This window comes from Arachis duranensis, chromosome 5, assembly GCF_000817695.3.
Source record: "Arachis duranensis cultivar V14167 chromosome 5, aradu.V14167.gnm2.J7QH, whole genome shotgun sequence".
NCBI classification, from domain to species: domain Eukaryota; kingdom Viridiplantae; phylum Streptophyta; class Magnoliopsida; order Fabales; family Fabaceae; genus Arachis; species Arachis duranensis.
In genome coordinates, this window is record NC_029776.3 from 2,368,475 (window position 1) to 2,391,713 (window position 23,239).

A 23,239-nucleotide genomic window follows, 5' to 3' on the forward strand; every position below is an offset into this window, starting at 1 on the left:
AATTAAATATGATTTATATATTTTAGAGTTTTTATTTTACAAATAATTTAAAACTTCAATAACTTTATATTTTATTATGCAAAGAAAATTATATAATATTTAAGGTGAAAATTCAGGACTTCACGTGAAGTTAACAGGTGAGAGCTGTTGGATGAAAATTTAGTCAAATTAGTTAAATCATGTAATAATTTTTAACTATTAATTTCAAGTCTACTGCACCTGAGTTTCTACTAATATTCAAGTGAGTGGAAAAAATCTTAACTATTAGATATTACATGAATGATGAGTATATATATTAAACTATAAAATAAAATAAGAAAAATTTGAAGGACTAACAATTTTATTGAATTTTGGTCAGTATATAATTAGTAGAGAAATGTGAGTCATTGAATGAAATCTCACACTAATTTTATACCATTAAATTATTATTGATGACTATTTAATGGTTACCAATCACAAAAATTATTGGCCCCTAACATTACACATAAAATAATATACATTGAAATTAAATCTTATTTTCCTATGAAATTACTTCACCTCTGCTAATTGACACTCATATAATGATGATAATAAATTGTTATTATTAACAAAATCAACCTTAAAAAATATACCAAAAAGAATGTAGGAAAAATAGTTAATTAAATAAGTAAAATATGGTTCTAGAATATTTTCCATGCCAAACCCAAACACATGCATTCCACCGCCATAGTTGCCAACTAACACACCAACGTATCAACGTTACTCACCTCATCTTTTTCGCTCTCTTCATATATATATACACAACCTCTCTTAAACCCTTTTTTTTTTCATCACAACAACGAAAAAAGCAATTCAAATTCCCTTTAACAATTTCTCATCTCATATTCTTTTCCCGAGAAAATAACAAACACTTCTACCCCGCGCTTCTTGGAATCATTGTGGTGATTATCATGATGATGACGATGGTTCGTACCGCTGCTGGTGGTGGTGGTGGTGGTGCTAGGGTGGCCAACACTGCTGTGATTGTTGCAGCTAACCGTTTGTTCTCCACCGCGGGCCGTGGCGGCGTGGCGGCGGCGGCGGCGGCGAGAGGTATTGGTAATGAAGTCGGTGTTGGTGGTCCGAATAAGTTAGGGTATTGGATTAGAGCATCAATGATTGATGGAGGAAGGAGCGAGAGCACTATGGCCTTGTCATCGGAGAAGGAGAAGAACAATGAAGAGAAGAAGAAGATTGGATCGTCTTCTGAAAGTGTTGGGAACAAAGAGAATAGTAATGATAAGGGTATTATCGCGAGTTATTGGGGTATCAATCCATCTAAGATTACCAAAGAGGATGGCACAGAATGGAAATGGAACTGCTTCAGGGTACATATTTTCAGATCTGTTGTTATTTATTTTCTTCTTGAAAAGTTTTGTTTTGTTTTATTGAATATATATTTTTTTAATGAAGCCATGGGAGACATACAAAGCGGATCTGAACATTGATTTGAAGAAGCACCATGCGCCGGTAACATTTCTGGACAAGATGGCTTATTGGACTGTTAAATCGCTCAGATTCCCCACTGATCTATTCTTTCAGGTATCCATTATTCATTGATATCTTTTCAAGTGGTACATGATGGTGCATGTGATGTTAGGTTGCTGAGGGTTAGGTCATAAGTTGATTAACCAGCACATGATGCGTTTGAGAACTAATCATGTAATTGATAATATAATACCTTTCATCTCTTGAAATAGGGCAAAACAAATTTCTGAAAGTTAAATGATCTTCATGAAGATTAATAGCTTAGAGCCTCTCTAAGAAAATTAAACGGATGATTACATAGAATACTTTGTTTGATTTGGGAAGTCCATATTACCTCTTTGTTCTTTGATATAGAAATATTACATCTTACATTACCTTCAGAAGAAAAATATAAGCCTTGATAATTTCATAGTCTATAATATAAAATGCTTAATTAAGCTTTGTTCTTATCATATGTTTTATTCAAATGTAACAGCGCCGATATGGATGCCGAGCAATGATGCTGGAGACAGTGGCAGCTGTTCCTGGCATGGTGGGAGGGATGCTCCTCCACTGCAAATCGCTGCGACGATTCGAGCACAGTGGTGGCTGGATCAAAGCTCTGCTGGAAGAAGCAGAGAACGAGCGCATGCACCTAATGACCTTCATGGAAGTGGCCAAGCCAAAGTGGTACGAGCGTGCTTTGGTGATAGCAGTTCAAGGTGTTTTCTTCAATGCCTACTTCTTGGGGTATTTGGTGTCTCCCAAATTTGCACACCGCATGGTTGGGTACCTTGAGGAGGAAGCAATACACTCCTACACTGAGTTCCTTAAGGAGCTTGACAAGGGCAATATAGAGAATGTGCCAGCACCAGCCATAGCCATCGACTATTGGCAGCTTCCACCTGATTCTACTCTAAGGGATGTGGTTATGGTCGTCAGAGCCGATGAAGCGCACCACCGTGACGTCAACCACTTTGCATCGGTAAGCTTATTTATACCCTTTTATTAATCTTGGATGAAAAAATATTGAAGGTGTGTTTGGTATATGATATTATGATTTGGATTGCTAATGGTGTTATTTTTTGAATGAATTGCAGGATGTACATTATCAAGGCCGAGAGTTACGAGAGACTGATGCTCCAATTGGTTATCACTAAGACTCTGATTTCTTGTCAAATTTTTTAGTGGAGTGCAGATTGAGTCAAATTACATGGTGAATGTAATTTTGGCTAGAAGCCTAGAATAAATAAAGCTTCTAGTTTGGTGACAATATAGTAGTATTTTTCTCAAGGTTCGTCTAACAATGTCGATGTAAATAATGTGGAGTCTACTTATTGTTCTGAGTCATACATCTCCTTGTTTGTCTGAAGTCATATATCTGAATGATTTGTTATTCTATTGGGCACTGTTGAGGGTGCTCATGGAGTTATACGAAATCTCATAACTAGAGAGCTCCACTACATTTTGCCTGATATTTCCTTGATGCTCCTTTTTGACGGTAGATTGCATTACTTTCTTCATGGTTATGGATCTTAACATCATCAGACAAGTGCTGCTATTTTATCTTTAATACTCGACTGGAATTTGCCTTATGGCAGATAATTTAGCGGAAGGAATAGATGAAATTTAATAAAAGATTTTACAATAAGTCTGGCAGGGCATGATAAAACTGCATCAATTTGAGTGACACCCGGCTGTGTCAGATAAGAATTATAATGAATCTATAACCAGTTTGGTATGATTATTGGGAAGTGTGTTCAAACGCCTCTTAATGTTTCGAACCTAGTCTATCGTCAATGCAAAAAGTAAAGACTGCATCTTAGAAGCAAAGTTAAAACACAGGGTGTTAACAGCTAGGAAAGCTGCGTGATGGTAATGGAGGGGTAAATGATTGGTATTGCCATCAGAAGATAAGAGGGGGGAGGGGGTGTTACTTAATTGATCCCACACTCGAGGAAAATTTAGGTTCCAAGATAGCAATTTTTGTTGCATTTGAACAAACATGACATCGCATACATTAGGCCATCTGGGATACACTATTCCCAGTCCTTCCTTTATTCCTTACTTCCATTCCCAATTTCACGCTAAAGTTCCAAACATATATACGTACAGTTAAGTGGAAGGCACCTTTTGATTTAGCTGCAATGTTTTATATGCAAGTTATTAGCACTGTTCTGCTGCTCTTAACACGCGGATACCTTGTGCAGTGAGCAGTTTAGAAATAATCATGGGATTCTCACGACCTCGTACTGATGGGAAATTCTGAGAGGGGATTGATTTGAAACGGGCCGGCTCTCAGACCATAGCTCCAGGTTGACCGTGCCGCAATCCCAATGAACCAGACACTTGAAAACCTCAGTTACGTTAAATCGATTGACCAGCGCCAATCCAAGACATTTATCAATGAGCCTCCACTCACCTGAGATAAAAAAAGTTCATCATCTATCTTGTTAATATTGGCAGTAATGAATAATGCAAAGGATAAGATAAAATGACCATTACCATTTGGAAGAAGGTCTCCTTCAAAAGATTGCTCTCCACTTTCGGGAAACACTTCATGCGTTGATCCATCAATTGAGGTAAAAGAAATAAAAGATTCTGATGGGTGCAAAAGATCAAATGTTGGGTGAACCCTTAAGCAGACCAACCTGCAGAAAGTAAAATGGACCATAGCAGAAATCAATAATCTGAACAAATTCAAACATTTTCAATTGAGCAAATAAAAGAACACAAGGATACTGCAGTCACAGAGGGTAAAACTCAAAAATTGTTAACCTAGCTAAATACAGTTTCTCATCAACGCTAGCTAATATTAGTGTTTTCTTTTTTCGGATGATTAATCTATAAATAGCTGAGTAAAATATTCTGTAAAATCTGATTCTGAAGTACTGAAAATGTTGAGTAAAACTACACACCAGTCCTTGAAAAATTCAATTTGTAACCCACACAATGCTATTAAATGTTACAATACAAAAAAAAAAATAAAACCTTGAGAATCCTCCAGAACCAGCTCCAACACTGCGGGATAATATGCTTGATTCTACTTGAAACATGCTAACAGCATTCTTTGGAAAATAGATCTGCCGCTGAAGAACCAATCCTCCACCAATATCACCCTCTAATACCATAGATTCTCCTTCCCCTGCAAGCTCAAGTTCTCGACTGCAAGAAAGAAAACAAATGTATGTTGAACACCAAAGTTAAGAGGGTGTGGGCGGACCAGCACGGACAAAAATATGCACACAAAGAATGGGTTAAAGGGGAATTTGGTGGCTCTCAGAAAAAACAAGTGCAAGAAAAACTAACTCAATGATAGAGTATTCCTCCGAACATCCAGCAGATCGATACTCTGTACCACTATACTCCTCGTATCCACTGGTTTCTAACCTGCTATGCAGCCATTGTGTTCCTGAAGGCAGATAATTTATCATGAACAATACAACATTTGTTCCATCCATGCAACATAAAGTAATATGATCTCCTTTATAACTATATGGATCTAATGAGAAACACAAAGAACCAACAGGTCGTATGGAAAATAAAAGGAGTTCTATTTCCAGATTAATTTACTGATTAAATAAATTGCTAATGGACAATCAATTTTACCTGAAGGAATGTGCACCATGGAAATGATTCTGCCGCCAATCCAGGGAACAATTTTAAGAACCCACTCACCATTTTTCAGTTCAATGGGAGTTCTTGAAAGCTCTGTCCCCTTGGGTCCAGAAAGCTCCTCTGCATCAGGAATCTGAATTACCCCTTCTGCATAGCATTCATGAGAAATTAGCACACCATGATACAGAGTATGCATTATTAGTGCATGCATCTCATACACAACTGAGAAGAAAATGCAATGTCAATTGCCAAATACTTCTCTCCCTGCTTACCCTCCACTTTGCTCATGGGGAAAGGAAGAGTGAAAAGCATGCAAAACTTTCAATTCTCAAAAAAGGAAGGAAATGAAAAACCCATATACATGTGAGGAAGACGTGAAACTACTGAGTAATAGCACGGTGCTAAATATTCATGAATATCAAAACCTAAGAATATCTTCAACAGAGGTCATATAATATTATATTTTTCAAAAGCAGACTTGTTGGCAGAAGATAAATAAAGCTATAGCATTGGCAGAGAAGGATGCTAAAGAAGATGAGAATTTAAGAAAATATGAGCATATATACTCTATAAGGAAATATTCATAAACCCACAAAGTAAAGATCTGAGCAAGTACCTACCTAATCGTTCCTTGTATTCCTTCTCACTTGTAGATACTAACTTCGATACCTCCTCTTCAGAAGGCAGAATAACTTGCAGAACTTCTCCATCCATGCCCCAGGTATCAAGCTGTATACAAAACCTAACTTATCAATATGAATCTCAAGTGGAAAGGATAATGTAATGAATAACTTCTAAGCACAACACTTGATTACTTCTTTCTATATAAGTTTCATGTTCCTCATAAATTCCTTTTTTGAAGAAACACATACCATTGCACCCCCACCTAGCAATACTTGAACATGAAGGCGGCGTTTGGGTCTTCCCCATGATCCTTCAGATTTTTGTACTCTCACAGTAACAACCGATGACTGAAGTTCAGCCACATATTGTGTTAATAAATAATTGCCTTTGGTGAATTCATATCCATCACCATCATCCTCAAATAGAACACCTTCAGCTTTCCCTGTAAATGAATATATCTTATTCATACGTTATCTAAAAGTACATTCATCTGAAAAGCAAATATATTGTAATTACAAGCATTCTTAGGGAAAACAGAATGCAGGGACTTACCTTGTTCATCTAAGGCCACAAGAAGCATCAAGTCATCTGATGGACGAGCTTCTCCAACATGTTGCAGAGGGAGACCCACAGGAATAATTGATCCACCTTTTAAATATAAAGCTGGCAAATCCTGTCATGCCCCAAACAGCACAAAAAATAAGTAAAGATTTTGAAGACAGAATAAAAAATAGAAAGAAAAGTAGAAATGACATGCAAAAAGTAGCAGAAGAAAGCATGGATACCGGATGTGCATCACCAAAGTCAAAACTCAACCAAATACCCTTAGGCAAAGTATACTCCAGCTTATCCAACCCCTGATTGCGTAAGGTGCTGATCAGATACAAAGAACACGTCAAATTACTGCAAATTGTACAGCATTGGGTAAAACTTTCTATCAACAACTATAAGCTTCACCACATTTTGTGCTAGCATGAATAATAAAAATAATAATAATAACAACAACAACAACAATAACAATAATAATAATAATAATAAATCCTGCAAAGGCATCTCTCAATAATCTAACAGTGGCAGCTAGATTGACTACTTTAAGTAAGGGGAAGAACCTTGCATATACTAAAACTGGTCCAAGCAAAAATGAGTTTTCAAGTTTCCTCAGACTAGGATCTTTTGGATCTGCAAGAAGCGAGAATATAAATCCATCATGTGTTAACCAAACAAAAGACACTAAATTTATTCTTCAGAACACGGAATCACCGGCAAAGAAAGTAGGTGTTGTTACTGGAGTGCCCCTTGTATGAGCAAAATAAAAAAGTGTGTAGATAAGTGGGATAAGGCGGTAGCGCCTCTTCAATGCCAATCGACAAACTTCTTCGCACTAATAATTAAAGCTGAAGTCAGTGATGCACAGTTTTGAGCATAGAAGTAAATTTCAATCACAGAAAAACATCACAGCAAACAACGGGGAAAATGAAATATAAGGAGTAAGGACTGTAGCTGCACATCTTCCCATTCATTATAGAATCTTATCTTCAGCCTCCAGCTGGGCAGCTGGCAGTGAGATTCCTTTAAAAAAGCTTTAAATGAATTTTCTAATCAATAAAACATCAGTTGCTCAAAATCTAGTTTTAAGGTGCTAGCAAAATATTAATAACAAACCAACACGCAAATTTGAAATCATGGTTTAACAGGATGTGGATACTGATACATCGGCAACAATCACATGCTTAGTAAGTAGTTGGGCGTAAAAAAGAATAATATATGATAAAACCAGTATTTTCTTTTTAGGTACCCTGAATAATATAAATGAACATAAGTACATAAACAGTTATCATTTTTCACAGAAGTTCAAAAGATTTCAGGGAAAACAAGAGCAATTTTTAAAGTTAGCACTGAATAAGTTCAAAACGTGTTGTGCAACACCAAAACTTAAAGCATGAAATGAAGTACATGTGAGAATATATTTATTTATTTCAATTAACTCATTTTAAAGTTGATGTCAAGCAAAGACAAAGAACTAGATAATGTCCAGTACATTACCAGTTGGAAACCATAACAAAGAAAAGAATTTTATATAGGCAACTGCGAACCAACCTCTTCCCCAAAAGACCAGGGTTCATGGTCTTTTGTGCCTTCTTCAGAATGACCTCTGCAGAAGGGAAACAAGGAACCTACACCCATCCACCTTCCAAAAAGCCTAGGTGTTGCATTTCCAGCAAATCCCCCAAGATCAGGACCAGAAAATGGCTGACCACTGAGTCCCTGAACACAACAAATGCAAAAAATGAAGGGATGCAGAAAACTTACTGGATGCCAATATTTATGTTAGAAATACATAAATATCCTTCTGACTTTATCTTTCTTCCAGCACTGAACATAGTATTTTTTCAATACAACACCACTCACAAAGCACTGAACATAGTATGAAAATGTGTAAAATATAAAAAGCTATAAGGAGGGAGCTACGAGGACTTAAAATATTCTTCACAACAATTTGCAGGACAAATTGGTACCAAGATGATATCAAATGCAAATGTTGCTCAAGAAGCATTGGTTTGATTCATACCAACTGAAGTACCATAGAGATACTCATATGAAAATGCTCCCAGGTTGAAAGGTTATCTCCAGTCCATGTTGCGGCATACCTTTGGCTACCAACGAATCCAGCTCTGGTGAGAACAAATGGTCGTTTGTTTTCGTTTGCCAGTTTCATACCTTCGTACGTTGATCTTGCCATTAGCAGACCATAAACCTACAGCGAACAGTCATAAGAATAACTAGTGGTTCAAGGTAGACAATATTACCTTGCAAAACCATTGACATACTCAACAAAGACAAACTTCACAAAATAAATTCAGAGTCAAGCTGCAGGACTGTATCTTACTATTATATAACTGAATCACATCCTACTTGCATGTATCGCCCACAAGTTTATTATTTAAAAAGACATGTTACTCCAAAACTATGATAAAGGTTAAAGAATACTACATTATGATAAAAAGAATGATTCTGATGACCGCCAAGTTCACTGTCTCCCCTATGAACATTGTTCTCAGGCATTGTTTTTGTTACAACCTGGAAAAGCATAATAAATGTAAATTCAAATGTCAAGACCACAAATACCAAAATTTGGACAGAACCTTGTTTATAATTTATTGAAAACATATTAACAATATTAAAAGTACCTTAAAAACAGCAGGTTCATTCATATCATTCCATATGCCATCAACACCATTGGAAACGAAATCTTTAACTAGATTAGCCCACCATGAACGAACTTTTGACTGTGTATAGTCAGGGAAGACACAAGGCCCAGGCCACACCTCCCCTAAGGAAAAAATAGATGAGCACAATGCATCACTAGGAGGAAAGAAGAATGTATAAAGTGAAAAAAGCATAGTGAAAATAATAGTTACCAACAAAAGGTGTTCCATCTGCCTTTTGGACCCAAACATCACTTTTACAACCACTATCATATACAAAATAACCTTCTTCCTGTTTAATGCCAGGATCAAGCATCCAAATAGCTTTAAAACCATTATAATGGAGGCCTTCTGCTAAAGACTTGGGATCACGAAAACGCTCCTGAAGGATATCAGAAAACTTATTTTCCAAATAAAAAATACTGCTAAACACATATTCAATATGGTCAAACCCAAAAATTAGTGTGCAATGGGAACTTAATCTTGGACAATACATCCCCCCATGTGTGTGAGCCACGGCATGCATGTACTGATTGCAGCATCAATCCATATATTAGTTACTGCTATTTATCTAAGGAGAATAACATGCCTTGTCAAAGGTGAAACAACGAAAACCATCCATGTAATCGATATCCATCCATATCACATCACAAGGTATAGACTTTTTCCGGAATGTTCTTGCTACCTGCAATTTTCAATAGCTAACCAGTCAAGGAAATATGATACATGCCTTTCAAAATCTAACAACTAAACATATCGCTAGCTACCCACAACTCCAAAAGTACACAAAACTTCAATACTGTTTGCTATGCACAATACATAAATACGCATCAAATCTTGAAAGTTTTTAAAAGAAGTTAATGAAACATAACAGAAGTTAAAGAAAGTTTTACAAAATTAAAAGTAAAAGTTATCCATTTTTCAGTTTAATTTTATCAAAAGCCATTGAAGGTGCATTTGTTTTAGTTTTCTTCTTAAGATACTCATCTCTGCTTCTCCTGAATAGCCTAAAGTAGATCCCATATATTTCTTGTAATCTTTTGAGTAGAAGTTGAGATGAGTTGTTCTATGAAGTGGTGATTTTTTTTTTCAAACGTAATAAATTCACTTTTATCCAAATATAATAAAAAAGCAGAAACAGGCGAACCTCCAGAAGTAGAGTAAATGAATGCAATCAGTCCCTAGAGTCATTACTATTTAGAAAGACAAGATAAGAGCAGTGCAGTACCTCCAGAACCCTCTGGTCAGACATGTAGCTCCAACGGCACTGTTGATAGCCTAATGACCATTTGGGGGGCATAAACACGGTCCCTATAAATAAATTGATGACAATGGAACATAATATCAATCACATTCTAATATATGAATGCTGAATAGAACTTTAACATTCTAATATCAATCACATTCTAATATATCAATCCTATACATAAATTTAAAGTTAAGCAGTTATAACAGAGAACTTAAAAGTACATTTATCAACTCGTTTTGTGCTTCCAGGATTTGAATAACAGAGAAATTAATATTACCAATAATATCCTCATATTTAGGCATGGATTTGAGAAACTCCTAGTTTGATAAAAACACACTTTGCATTTTCATGTTCGCTTATTAACATAACTTGCATATAATTCATGCTTTCACATGGTGCATAAGTTTTTATACTGATTCCATGAGCTATGAAAGAATTCATTTTCCCCTAAAACTGCATTAAACCTTCTTATGTTAAGTCCCTCAAGAAAGATGAAGCACAATGGTTAGAACTAGAGCAATAATATTTATAGCTGGTTTTTTATTAAAGAAAATTACCTATGGCTTTTGATAGAGATATCAAAACAGCTGTGGGTGAAGCAAAAGGCCCAAATGTAATGACAGGATATGAGGATGGAGCAACAAACTGTATTGTTGATTCTTTTCTCAGATCAATCTGCTTATGAACAGAACAAATGACCATCGATCATATCAATATAACATCGGAAATGTCTCTTAAAGGTTAACCTACATAAATGACATAAATCCAAAGGTTACAGCACCTCACAACGCTTTGTAGTATCAGCAAGAATTCCTAATGCCTCCCCATTTGGAAGAATAGCTAACACCCATGGATGTGATTGGTACAAGGACATAGTTTCAGGACCATAACCATATGCATCTGTGTTCCACGTGAAAACCTACAAGTGCAATATAACTCATTGTTACAATGATACCAAAGAGGACCCTTTTAAACTTGACTATTCCATCCAATTGACTCACTCTTTTCCCTGTCCTTTCAAGCTGCCCACTAGCTTCTCCAGTTCCGTAGAGAGAAGTACCTGTAGGGAACTGTTCAGAAACAAATTCAATCAATTTCTGAAGAGCAGACAAATGATATAATAAGCAAAACAGGGTACGTTTCCTTGAGCTAAAACTGGGTCAAATTTTTACACATCAAACTCATCATGAAAATTTTCATCCAGGTTTTACCCCCCAGATCAAACATACCCTAAAATGTGAAAAATACACCTGAAAAAGTAATCAGATGGCTGAGATAACATCCAAAAGCTCTAACTTGTAAACTAATAAAGCAACGAACCTCAAGTTTGACAACCTGCTGCTCCAGCAGGCACTCAAAAGTAGGGGTATATACAGGAACCTTGTCACTAGTTATAGGTGTGTCTCGATCTCTGCTATTCACAAAAGAAATGCTGGGAAATGCTGCATCTCTATCATTTACAGAACAGTCAAATCGGAAGACTCCATCTCCCAAAATAGGCTTGTAAATCATTTTCCCTGAGCTGACACCAGTGCCATCACTAGTGACTGTCTTTCCTTCATAATTAGCCATTTTAGCTAAAAACTTCTCACAAAATCTCCTTTTTCTTCTGCATTCCAAAAACAATATTGTCAAACCTTATATAACTGTTTAATGCAGTAATCATAATAATGAAGGAAATAGCATGATCATCTATCAAATCATGTAAGATGTAACACTGATGAATAAACTACTCAAAATTCCACGACCTAAGAACTCTAATTGACGATTAAACATGCAAGAACTAAAAATGCGGTATTAAATTCAGTTAAATTAGCATAAATTCCTGGAACCATGCACTTTTCACTGCACAGCGTGGATTTTTTTGACGAATGATGAAGAATTATAAAAGGGAAATCAGAAGTAACCTGAGAGTGATGAGTGATTGTGAAGATGGAAACGGTCGCGTATTGGTGTTCCGAAGAAGGAGAAGATGGTGGTTAAGTGTTGACGCGAACTTCGATGGAATCGCAGGGACGGTTGTGCTCCAACTGCAACAGTAACTGCTGCAACCGAAACTGAACACTTCCATGATCGATGCTTTTTGCTTTCTATTTATATTTACATTTTAATTTTTTTATTAATAGATTGTTATTAGTATTACTATTTTCGTCGACTTATTATTGGTGTGTTTTGCTGTTGTCCAATTTGTTGTTGCCGTCATGCTCCCACTTTCAAGATATAATGATTTTGAGTAAAGTAAATACTATATTCAAAGAATTTAAATTAAATAAGATATTGTCACAAAAAAAAAAAAAGATATTTAGTTCTCAGTAAATTTTTATTTGGGACACATATAAGTTTTTTTTATATACAAATCTATAAAAATTTGGCCTAACCCACTAAAAATAACCCACAATTTTTAGAGAGCATATCTTTCTTCAACTTTGAATAATCCTAAATAAGAAATATTTTTTTTAATATTTGTATTCCATATTCTTTCTCTTTATTTTTTTTTGGTATTTCTCTTCTTTTTTTTTCGCATTCTTTTTTCTTCTTTTCTGCGTATTTCATCATCGTGATTTTTTTTATTGTTGTTATTATTGCCATATTTTTTTTCTTTTTTTATTAATTTTGTAACATTATGTTCTTTGTTTAATTTTTTCTCCCAAAATGAATTATAAGAAAACAAAGTAAGAAGATGAGAAAGAAGACGCAGTAGAAGATGAGGAAGAGGAAAAGAAAGAATTTTGAATTATGCAGAACTCAGAATAAAAATACATCCAAAATTCTTAAAATACACCCAAATATTTTCGTATTACACCCAAATTTGCTGCAAATACAGAAAAAATATTTTCTCTAATACTGCATTTTTTTCTTCTTCTTTTAGTTAAATGAATATAAGTTCATCATTTTCCAAATAATTTTGCAGCATTATGTGTTTCTTCTTTTTTTAGTTTTTATTCTTGTTAAGAAATAAAATAAGAAGAAATTTGAGAAGATAAAACAAAAATGAAAAGATGAATAAGAAAAAGAAGAAGAAAAAGATGGTGATGATGATAGAAAAAAAGAAGCAAGATGAGGAGGAGGAAGAGGAAGAGGAAGAGTTTTAAATTATACATAACTTATCAGAATAAAAGTATACCAAAAATTCTTAAAATGCACTAAAAATATCTTCGTGTTACATCTAAATATCCTCGTGTTACACCCAAATTTGCTGCAAATACAGAAAAATATTTCCACTAATATTGCATTTTTTTCTTATTTCTTTTTTTAGTTGAATGAATGTAAGTTCGTCTTCTTCCAAGTAGTTTTGCAACATGATGTGTTTTTTCTTCTTCTTTATTTGATTTTTTTGTTTTTATTCTTGATAAAAAAGTAAAACAAGAAGAAACTTGAGAAGGTAAAACAAAAAAGAAAAGATGGATAAGAAAAAAAGACGGTGATGATGATGAAAAAAAAAGAAGCAATGAAAAATGAGGAGGAAGAAGAGAAAGAGTTTTGAATTATGCAAAACTTAGCAGAATAAAAATACATCCAAAATTCTTAAAATACATCCAAATATTTTCGTGTTACACTCATATTTACTGTGACTACAGAAAAATATTTCCTTTAATGTTATATTTTTTTCTTCTGAATTAAACTACACATCAAACACTTAATTGAATTTAAAACAATAATCAATTTCGTTCTGATTCAATTGATAATTTAGATCTGAATTATTTATTATCTTCAACAACGATACTAATTTTTGAGTTATGGTGTAAACAACTAACAACTCATTTTTGATAAATAACTTCAATGGCAAGCATTATCGGCAACCATATCATATAATTAATTAAAAAATAATTGAAACTTTTAATCACTTCCTTAATTTCTAGAAAGGAAATTGAAATCTTTATTTTTTTATATTTTCAAAAAATAGTATATATCTTTAAACTTGTACTTATTTAAATATTAAAAAACTAATTAAGAAAATAAATTAACATTACTTTAATTAATTATCCCATATACTAATTAATTAATTTATCTTTATAAAAAATAATTAATTCATTTATCTTGCCATTAATCACCATGTCGCTTTAGAGGCCCTTCCTGCGTTTCATTCAGGTCTGAGGAGTGAGTTCCCAAACATGGAAGATGAACAAACCAATGAGATTCTCCAAGAGCTCCTCAAAGTCGAGGTCGACATTCAAGATGTTCAAGGTTTATTTTTTTAACTCCCTTTCGTTTGCCGCCAAATGTTAATACCTCGAGCTTTTTCAATTTTCAATTTTTATTTATTTGTTGGTGGGTTTTGCAGAGCAAATTAGAGTGTTAGTTGAGAGGCAAGAGAAGTTGTACGAGAAAAAATCCGAGCTCAGTGCTATTCTGGAAGCGTGCAGAGAATCTGGGAATGAGGTTAATAATGGGGCTTCCATTTCTGTGGAGAATTGGTCTGGGGAATTTCAATGGGACTCTCAAGCTGATGATCTCAGGTTGAACATTTTTGGCATTTCCTCTTACCGTGCAAACCAAAGAGAGGTAACATGAATAAATTTTTTTTTTAATTTTATATTTTTCATTGAAAACAATAGGAAAATTAGAATGTTACACTCTTACACTGCAGCAGCACCTGTTCAGTGTTTTGTTCTGAACTGAAAATTGTGTTGATGTCGATTGTTGTCATTGTATTATTGTGGGGTCTAATGTAGAACACTTCATGAGTTCATGTTAAGAGTATGAATACAACAACAAAGCCTTAGGTGGGGTCGGCCTAATGTATCGAACGACGGCATTGTGCGCTATCATGCATATGTTTACAGTGAGACTGCTTATATATAGATCTCGTGTGTGGTCTTCTAATTGTTGTGTTCCTGGAAGTTACTAAATTCTTCCCGCTGGTTGGTAGAGCTCTGCCTACCTGGTTGACATGTATGATGTCATAGACATAATGGTTAGTTTCTTAGTGTTTAACCATTATATAAGTACTTTGATTAATGATACATTTTTGTTCTTAGTTAATATTTGCTTTAAAAATGTGGGATGTGTTTGCTGTAATGAACACATAAAAAATGTGTAGTTTGAACTTTGAAGGCTGTACTTTTAGTATCTTTCTTCCCCCTCTATTGAAGAAATATGACTTTTGTGTATATGATTTTAATAACAAGTTGTCTCATTGATGACAGATAATTAATGCCATTATGAGTGGAAGGGATGTCTTGGTCATTATGGCTGCAGGTGGTGGCAAGAGTCTTTGCTATCAGCTTCCAGCTGTTCTTCGTGACGGGATTGCTCTTGTTGTCAGTCCCTTGCTTTCCTTAATCCAAGATCAGGTGCATTTAGTTATGTTAAAAATCCAGCTCAAAATGTCAATCCAATAGCTTTTCCACGAGTTTCACATGTTTCCTCTTTTTCTCCATTTTTGTTTTTCCCTTTAATGGGTTGGACATATTCCTTAGGTAATGGGTTTGACTGCCTTGGGCATTCCGGCACATATGTTGACTTCGACAACAAGTAAGGAAGATGAGAAATTCATATACAAAGCATTGGAGAAGGGTGAGGGGGAACTCAAAATATTGTATGTCACTCCTGAAAAGATATCAAAAAGCAAGAGATTCATGTCAAAGCTTGAAAAGTGCCATCATGCTGGTCGTCTCTCTCTAATTTCAATTGATGTGAGTTCATAATAAAATACCATATCAATTGGTATTGCTTTGTGTTTGGTAATATCATTGTTAACAATTTTCCTACCAAGGTCTGAGTTTTCAATAACAATGTTATGATAGGTGACTGACAGATTATTTCTCGTTTATTCTGTTTGCAGGAGGCACATTGCTGTAGTCAGTGGGGCCATGACTTTCGACCTGACTACAAAAACCTTGGTATTCTCAAGACTCAATTCCCTAATGTTCCTATGGTTGCTTTGACTGTAAGTCTTTATTATCAAACTTAAGCTAATTATTATAAATAAATGATCGCATTTTATGTTTGTTTGTCATTTTGAATTTTGATTTATATTTTGACATTTATTATCCAGGCAACTGCTACTCAAAGGGTCCAAAATGATCTGATGGATATGTTGCATATTCCAAGATGTGTCAAATTTGTCAGCACAGTGAATAGGCCAAACTTATTTTATATGGTATGATAATATATCTTCCTGTTTTAACAGACTTTCACATTTTCTACATAGACCACCCAAAAGATCAAAGAAGTTATATTTTTCATTTGGCTTCAATAACAACTCAACAGGAAGGTCTGTGATCAAACAGTTTCATAATTCACACTGCAGGTGAAGGAAAAATCATCTGTTGGAAAGGTGGTTATTGATGAAATTGCTGAGTTCATTAAAGAATCTTATCCAAATAATGAATCAGGAATTGTATATTGCTTCTCTAGGAAGGAATGTGAACAGGTACCTCTGATTTGGCTTTCTTCTCCTAACATTTAGGCACACATATTTTGAATGTCAAATTTTGCCCTCTAGGAAGCATAATGCGCTCATTTCAAGAGTTACTACTGAAATAGAAAAACTTTGCCCCAAGACCTGATGAGCTAATTGAATTCTGATATAGTGTTTGCTTTATTTTCTAATGAGTAATGCTATATTATACTGAAAATCTTCCTACACATTCTCCTAAAGGCTAAATGGATCAAACGTAGACACTTCAAGTTTCTTTAAATCTTAAAAAGCAATCAATTATTCCTTAATTTAGTACTGAAGAGGGTGTTTAGGAAGATTTGTGTTTTCTCTTTGTTAATATGTATATACTTCAGATCCTATGTTATATGCTATTTGTGAGGTAGAGTAGAATAGTAGATACTTATCCCTTTCGTTGGCAAGATAATTTTAGGTTGCAAAGGAGTTACGGGAGAGAGGAATTAAAGCCAATTTCTATCATGCAGATATGGATGTAAATGCTCGAGAAAAAGTACATATGTGGTAAAGTTTATCAGAATTTCGTCACTGTTACATGTTAATGGTTTTGAACAGGAATCAAATAAGTTGTCTTAGTAAAGTTGCACTTGTTGCATCCATTTCCCAGATATAGTTGTCTATTTGTCATTGTAAACTCTTTCTTACAACTGAGCTGATTAGGATGTCTATGTTTAATTGTACAGGTGGAGCAGTAACAAGCTGCAGGTCATAGTTGGTACAGTATGTATCATTTCTTCTGTCATAGTGACCAATAGATTTGTCATTTCTGGGTTCTAGTCTATTACAGCCCCTGTTATATGTTGTCTTATTTTTTATTTTCAATTTTCATTACAGGTAGCATTTGGTATGGGAATCAACAAACCAGATGGTTAGTATTGCAAAGCTCTCGTAAAGCTCCTCAAGAATATCTTTTCTATAATAGATGTATGCACAATTTTTGTTTTTCAAGGTAAATATGGATAAATTAAACCCCTTTTCAACGAAAGAAAAAAGAAGTGCTGATTCACATGGACATCTTACTTTTGTTACTGAGATATTGTTTAGCAATCATTTTTTAATGTTCAAATATTGGTGTGATAACTTGTAATTACTACTTTTAAATGCATGCCCTTCTTGATGCTTACATAATCGGAGAACTGGAGATTCTGCTGCTTCTTTTGTTGGATATAGAAATCTGCTTATTAATCCTTTTACAAGTTAGAAGTCCTTGATGGACATATATATCGTATTTGCTTTGCATTCATTGAGGTCGAGAATATTTCATGCTAGATATTTTCATATAGTCAGGTTTGTCATCCATCACAGCTTGAGTAAATCAATGGAAACTTACTATCAGGTTTTTCTCTGATCCTGCTACCATTTTTTCCATTACATATCCTTTTATGCTATCTGTTAATGGTCATTGGTCAATCATCCTAGCAGCTTAAGTTGTTGGGGGAAAGGCCTATGAATGCCTTTCCTGTTGCAGCTTCCTAGTTAAAATTTTCTTGGGATTGAAATGCGGGCATAGGCCATGCTTACTATACTTATCCTGTAAATCAATTTAGTGAAGAAAAAATTGGAGTGTCAAAGATTGACAATTTGGTCTATTGTCAAAAGAGACTTCCATTGTTAAGAAAGTTAGACCAAAAACTTAAGCTGTCAAGTGGACGAGGCTTAGCACTGTTTTTTACATAAAATAAATACATTCTTTTTCAACAGGAAAGTGGTCGAGCTGGACGAGATGGACTTCCTTCTGAATGTCTACTATACTTTAGACCTGCTGATGTTCCACGACAGGTAAACATTTTCTATTGATTTAGACTAAAATGCATTCATATTTCATTACATTTCATTTCATTGAGATCAATCATATTTTCCAGTGGAATTTGATGCCTACTTTTGGTGCCAACCTCCCATTAAAAAGTGTAATGAGATTTTTTTTTAAAAAAAAACTTATCTAAGAATATGCTAAAGTTGAATTTAATCTCTTTTTACATGCATGCCTTTATAAATATGCTTGTGCATATCTACTTTTGGGCATCGATATCAGATTGCTGGACTATATGATTGATTATCACAGAAATTTCCTGACAGAGTTCAATGGTCTTCTACGAAAATTCAGGATTGCAGAACTTGTATGACATTGTACGATATTGTCAGGTACGAATACTCATTCATTTGTTCAGATTTTCATAGATTTCAAAGTTCAAAATGCCTGTTTCTTTCTTTCTTCTCTCTCCTGTTTTGGTTGGCCTATCTGTAACAATGTGAATATACCATCCTTCCTTCTCATATATGCTACTGGAACTAATAGAATGTCCAATCCTTTAAACTGAACCTACTCTGGTCTGAGACTGACTACAAATCAATTAAGGTCTCTTCTTTTTCTTGGTCATTTGCTTACAAAAAAAAAAAAAGAAACATGTTTCAACCGTTGTAATTATTTCTTCTTTGTAAGCTTTTTATAAGCATAAGTCCATTCTGCATACTCTGGAACTTGAGCATCTTACCTTTTTTTTTAAACAAATTCATTGAATTATTTATACATTATAATTTTCGTTCTCTCCAACCAGTCCAAACGACAATGCCGACGAGCTGCCTTTTTCCGGCATTTTGCTGAGCCTCTGCAAGAGTGCAATGGTACTTTTTGAAGTCAACATCTACTCTTTTCATTTTCCCTCAATTATTTCAGGATGGTGTGGTGTTACACAATCAAGTGATATTGATATACTCTTGATGTTCTTACAGGGATGTGTGACAACTGTGCATTCTCAAGTGAGGTGAAGGAAGTGGATGTCTCGCGTATGTTGTTTTGTCATTTTGTCTTCTCATTTCCCCAATATAATATTTGTTATAGTAATTGATTCTCCGTTTTCTTTATTTTACTCTGATCTCTAAATTTGTTTTCTCTTTTATTCCTCCATTTAGTTAACAAAAGGACTTTACATGGGATGCTTTTCAGGACACGCAAAACTGATGGTTTCATTGTTGCAAGATATGCAAGCAAATGATCAGAGGACAACAATGTTGCAATTAGTTGAAAAAATGAAAGTGAAGCAAAAGGAACTAGGTTAGTTTTGTCCTCGCTTATATATTATTTGTTGATTTGTTCTTCCAACCACACCTTTTCCTTCACGTTTGTTCCTGCCATTGAATATGGTTGAACAAAACTTTGGAGGTGTAACCCGAGACTCCAATATAACCCCACCCCCCTTTCTTTATTTTTTCACAATTTAAACCTTTTCTTTCCTGCCAGTCTTAATCAAAGAAAATTTCAATATTCATCTGCGAATTTTGATCTGAATACTGAAGTAGATTTATCTCAAATATCATGGGATAAAATATTTCTGCAATGAATTGTCCAGGTTCGGATTTGAAAAAAGAGGAAATTGAGCAGCTCATCTTACATCTATTGCTGGAGCATGTTTTGGTAATACACATTGATGCCTTAATACTGAAGTTTGAAATATTTCTTGCTCTCATCGTTGTTCTAAGTATTACTTTTCATACTTTTGCATGAGCTATACTTTAGTTTAATTGAACAACTCTACTCAGGCTTGGTTCAACTCTACTCTGGCAAGAATTTCACTCCATTGGTCATCTTAGCTCAAACTAAGATCAGTTAAAGTATAAATCTTAAAGAGACAAGCATGCTAACTCTAGTAAATATTGTCAAAGAATAATCTTAAATTTAGAATTGCACTATCTGTTAATCAAAGATTCTTAAGCTTTCAGCAGACTAGTTACTGTAAAAATGTATATTATCAATCTTTAGTGGCTCAGTGGATCATTTAAAGCTAATATTTTGCTCGTGTAGAAAGAAGAATTTCAGCATACAGCTTATGCAACAAATGCTTACATTGCTTTAGGACCACTAACCAAGCCAATATTGCAAGGTATGCACGCAGTTTTCTTATTAAAGATGCTAAAAAATGTGACGCACAAATTGTCGATTATCAAGTAGTTATACTTTTTTCGCTATTACCCGAGATTTTATTTAAGGTTATACTTGTATTCTTCTGTTCCACTTAAACTGCTAACTGTCCAGAATGTTCTCGACTCTGACCTGGCTGCATTGTTTTACACGCAGGGAAGAAGGCTGTGAAGCTTGAGATTTATAGTGAGCAAAGAACTAAGGCTGCTGTAAGATCAGCGAAACGCAGCCTTGGGTCCTCTGGTTTGGAGCTAAAGCTTGATGAGTTGAGAAAAGAATTGTCTTCTGTTCATGGAGGAATATTACCACACTCTATCTTGTCCACCCAACAAATCAGCTTATTAAGTTCTCAAAAACCAAGGTCACTAGAACAGGCAAGTTTCACAGTTTCTATATATAATGTAACTTAGATTTGTGCTGTTGCATTTTGTATTTTTTTGTTTTTCGGTTTTTGCAAAAGAAATAGTGAAAGCAGGAAATATTATTTAATCGTTCACTTTTCTTCACAAAATTCTAAAAATATAAAACACTGAAACCGAAATTAGAAAATGAAAACAGAAACTAAACAAACCCTAAATGTTTTATGTATAATCTAGACTTATATATTTCATCTTGTCTATGCAGTTGGAGAAGGTAATTGGAAAATTGAAGACAGAAAAGTATGGTAGTAGAATTCTTGAGCAGATTGAAAAATATTCTGATTTCAAGCCAGATGATCAGCAAGAAAGTGGTGCTAGTGCTGCTAAGAGATCAAGGACCAAGAAGAACCTTGTTCTTATTGAGAGTAGTGAAGATGAAGCATGAGAAAAGATGGTAGAGTCAATGCAATTTTTTTCCTCCAATTATATAGTGCTGTTTTATTTGAAAAAAAAAATGAAGCATATCCTTGTTAAATAGAGCTTGTGGATCATCAAAAGATGAAAAGGACTTGGGAAAAAAAATTCACAGGTTGGTTTTTCTGATCTACAAATTTAGTTGATAAATTTGATGGGATTATGAGTGTGTAACTCAAACCAAATCCGGGTTGTTGTTAATTACTAATTTAGTGCTTTCTAGAAGTAAGGACTAAGGAAGATTTAATTTTCATTGTATCAAAAGATGTACAAGTTTTGGGCTTCCCTACTCCCCGTCCCTGCCCCCAGAATTAATCCCCGTCCCCGTCCCATTCCCCGTCATGGGGGGATAATTGTCCCCATCCCCGTTCCCCGCATTCCCCGCGTTCCCCGCGGGGCCCCATTTCCCATCTCTCTATGTTTAACATTCATATGGAAATTATAATAAAAAATATAAAAAAACCAAAAAACAAATTACAAAATATTATTACAAACAAACATATCTTATTCAAAATTATAAGTCCAGAAATATAACATAACAAATAATAATCCATAAAATAAAATCTTGAACAACAGGGTAAGAGTTTTCCAATGAGTGAAATTACTAAAAAAACTCCTATATTAAAAATAAAGTAAGAATTATTAAGTAAGTTCAAGAATTCGGGAAATTATCGGGTCTTCACCATTGGGGCCTCATTCGGGGCGGCCCCGCGAAAATTCTCGCCTCCTGAGAATTTGACATCCCTATTAGCGTCCAAGACTGTAAAACAGACTTATTATTTCTCATTAAAATAAAATATTCTTAATAAAATATAATTAAAAAGATAACTTAATATAGTATATTAAAAATTTATGTAATTATTTTGTCTTATACCAGAAAGTAAATACATAAAAAAATAATTATACTTTTTATTTTTTAACAATATCTTGTTATGTACAATGGTGTTTTTTCTTCACGACGATAATTGTAAATCTATATAAAAAAACTTATATATTTGTCATATTTAAATAGTTGACTATTTTAATTTTAATAAAAAGTATTTCTATAAATATATTTAAATATAAACTTTTTTTACTTTTATTTCTGTTTTCGAAAAAAAATTTGCTCTCTCAACTACATAAACAGAATGAGTCCAGTATACTTTAATTTCACCCAGAAAAAAAAATTAGTTTAAAAAAAATAATTAACTAATATTAATTCAAATATAAAACAAAAATAAAAAAAGCAACCTTATTATCTAACATTTCTCATTAACTATATATCGGATTTTGAGGAAAGTAAACTGCATCCATTTATGTCATACTTCATTTTCAAAGAAAGTTTGTAATATTTCCCCTAAAATGTGGAATCTGTGTGATGTTTTAGATAAGGAAAGAAGATACGAATAAATAAGATGAATATTATTTTCTAAAGGTAGACAAAGGGAATAACAGCTTTCAAAAATTAATCAAATCTATTGTGGATAAGAATGGTGCAGAAAGACAAATATATTTTCTCTACCATGTTTTCAAAGGTTCTTTTTAATTGTTACACGAATTTAAAATGGTCTCTAAACAGTATTTATATTGTTTCTTACCAATAATTAATTAATTTTAAATTTTTTAAATTTAAAATTTAAAAAATTTTAAATTAATTAAGTAAACCTAATTAAAATTTATAAAAACTTTTCTCTTTTTTTTCACGTTAATCTATCCACTTCTAACAATCACAAATTCGAAAAATATATAAAAGAACATCCATTTAATATGAAAAAGAAACATTCTAATACTTAGTAGAAGAAACATCCATATATATTAACTCGTAAAAATTTTAAATTCATCCAAAGATATTTGGCTGAATTTTGACTGATATGCTTTTAGTTCCCTAACTTTACTCAAAAATATTTGTTTAGATAATCTTTAGGCCAA

General features: G+C 33.9%; 3 protein-coding genes across 3 annotated transcripts; 2 read left to right on the forward strand and 1 right to left on the reverse strand.

Moving 5' to 3' along the window:
* Positions 1 to 709: 709 nt before the first annotated feature.
* Positions 710 to 2,960, forward strand: LOC107487093 (ubiquinol oxidase 2, mitochondrial). Its single transcript, XM_016107679.3, has 4 exons — positions 710 to 1,346; positions 1,432 to 1,560; positions 1,982 to 2,470; positions 2,586 to 2,960. Exons 1-4 carry the CDS (start codon positions 930 to 932, stop codon positions 2,643 to 2,645), a joined length of 1,095 nt encoding a protein of 364 aa, XP_015963165.1. The 5' UTR covers positions 710 to 929; the 3' UTR covers positions 2,646 to 2,960.
* Positions 2,961 to 3,448: 488 nt separating this feature from the next.
* On the reverse strand, positions 3,449 to 12,310 carry LOC107487092 (uncharacterized). The gene is made up of 23 exons (XM_016107678.3): positions 12,090 to 12,310; positions 11,503 to 11,791; positions 11,184 to 11,252; positions 10,964 to 11,101; positions 10,740 to 10,857; positions 10,162 to 10,244; positions 9,523 to 9,618; positions 9,147 to 9,315; positions 8,916 to 9,058; positions 8,719 to 8,805; positions 8,297 to 8,482; positions 7,825 to 7,992; positions 6,988 to 7,108; positions 6,837 to 6,906; positions 6,513 to 6,600; positions 6,280 to 6,400; positions 5,976 to 6,169; positions 5,724 to 5,832; positions 5,095 to 5,250; positions 4,795 to 4,897; positions 4,477 to 4,650; positions 3,991 to 4,136; positions 3,449 to 3,907 (listed from the first exon to the last, which is right to left on the reverse strand). Exons 1-23 carry the CDS (start codon positions 12,251 to 12,253, stop codon positions 3,714 to 3,716), a joined length of 3,186 nt encoding a protein of 1,061 aa, XP_015963164.1. The 5' UTR covers positions 12,254 to 12,310; the 3' UTR covers positions 3,449 to 3,713.
* A 1,927-nt stretch (positions 12,311 to 14,237) lies between these two features.
* On the forward strand, positions 14,238 to 21,606 carry LOC107487090 (ATP-dependent DNA helicase Q-like 2). Its single transcript, XM_016107677.3, has 20 exons — positions 14,238 to 14,367; positions 14,465 to 14,685; positions 15,330 to 15,476; positions 15,603 to 15,818; positions 15,968 to 16,072; positions 16,181 to 16,285; positions 16,436 to 16,558; positions 16,998 to 17,086; positions 17,266 to 17,302; positions 17,417 to 17,450; positions 17,866 to 17,918; positions 18,284 to 18,361; positions 18,659 to 18,724; positions 19,138 to 19,204; positions 19,313 to 19,366; positions 19,527 to 19,634; positions 19,930 to 19,994; positions 20,382 to 20,460; positions 20,655 to 20,872; positions 21,123 to 21,606. The coding sequence occupies exons 1-20, from the start codon at positions 14,295 to 14,297 to the stop codon at positions 21,300 to 21,302; spliced, it is 2,118 nt and encodes a 705-aa protein (XP_015963163.1). The 5' UTR covers positions 14,238 to 14,294; the 3' UTR covers positions 21,303 to 21,606.
* The last annotated feature ends 1,633 nt before the right edge of the window (positions 21,607 to 23,239 follow it).